This window comes from Nanorana parkeri, unplaced genomic scaffold (genome assembly GCF_000935625.1).
Source record: "Nanorana parkeri isolate BGI_ZX_2015 unplaced genomic scaffold, ASM93562v1 scaffold371, whole genome shotgun sequence".
Lineage (NCBI taxonomy): Eukaryota > Metazoa > Chordata > Amphibia > Anura > Dicroglossidae > Nanorana > Nanorana parkeri.
In genome coordinates this window covers 718793-720073 of record NW_017306639.1, presented here as the reverse complement: position 1 = coordinate 720073, position 1281 = coordinate 718793, and the positions used below count along the sequence as shown (strand labels likewise).

Sequence of the window (1281 nt, the reverse complement as noted above, 5' to 3'; positions counted from 1 at the left end):
CCCAAACTGGTGCCCGCCGCCCCCCCCTTCCCCCATAGCCAGTATACATCCCCTACACAGCATTGCAGCCTGGTACTCTGTATATGGAATAATGCTTGCAAAAAGGTGAGCAGTCGTTGGTCAGCGTGGTCGCCTAAGCACAGTGACCAATGAGAAGTAGACAGAAGGGCGTGATCAGGTGACCATGCTGACCAATGACTGCTCACCAGTAATGCAAACTGTAATTACCCTTTACCAACCCATATACCAGTGGGAGTATTGATACAGTTTTTTTGTCAATGCATTCTGTAATGTTTTTATGTCTTATGTTGCTGTTTAATAGCTGGTGATCTTGCCAGTTCCTCTTGGTTCCCGTTTCAAGCTGACTACATCAAATACTGAAGCAGATCTGTGCTGGTGTGGTCAGTTTGCGTCCCTGGGATCACTGCCATGCCATCTATCGTAGTCAGATTGTTGCCGATATGCCCTCTTCCAGCCCTTCACATATCACAATGCGGAGGGGTGAGGTGCCACCAGAGCTCCAAGATCTCCCCATGACAGAATTAGCACAAATGACATACAGGAATTGTTGGGATGCTGGGCCGCCATCCTATGGTGCTGCAACAGCTCAGTAGCAGACATGTAAACATACTTCACCTTATCTTAGTGACAGGTTCACTTTAATAACAATGGCATGGGAGAGGAGCGTCGCCTTCTAGTTTACAAAACTCTTTTGTACCAGTGACTGACCTGTCGCGTCAGATCGATGGCGCAGGCCTGCGGGATAGTGCTGTACATCTGGCCCAACATCTCACACAACTGAGGAACCATGGGAGCAAAGTCGTCCAGAAGCGTCTTCACCGACTTCTCAAATATGGCGCACACTGCCTGCCACAGAAAATCTAGATGTTAGTCGCTTGGACATTAAAAAAAAATGCATTTGTGTATTTGTTTCATTTAAAAAGAAATTTGTTTTTATATACAACTAGAATAAGGACCACCTGACTCCGCCTTGGTGTCGGCTTCCTGTCACCCCTTTTACAGCAATGTCACACCCGGGAAAGGAGATCACATTAATGTATTCCTTAAAGTGTAACTCAAATCTGGCCCCAAAAATAAAAAGTGACACCCCACCCAAAAAAAAATGTTAAATGTATATATATATATTATATACTGAATAAAATGATTGTTTAGTCTAGGGCCGTGGTTCTCAACTGGTGGGTAGCCGCATGCCTTCCACTGCACTATTTGAGAGGCTCCTCAGCCTCCCCCCCCCCCCATCACGCCACTTTCCGTTCTCGT

At 46.3% G+C, this 1281-nt stretch overlaps 1 protein-coding gene across 2 annotated transcripts in view; it reads right to left on the bottom strand.

Annotated features, from left to right (window-relative positions):
* The window catches only part of IPO13 (importin 13), a 61464-nt gene that overhangs the window by 26386 nt on the left and 33797 nt on the right, over positions 1 to 1281 (bottom strand). Inside the window, exon 13 of one of the 2 annotated variants that reach the window (XM_018558969.1) lies at positions 730 to 867. The exons of the other annotated variant lie outside the window; for it this stretch is intronic. Within the exon in view, the coding sequence (XP_018414471.1) occupies positions 730 to 867 (138 nt within the window). The remainder of the gene's footprint in view (positions 1 to 729; positions 868 to 1281) is intronic. 2 annotated transcript variants of the gene reach the window in all.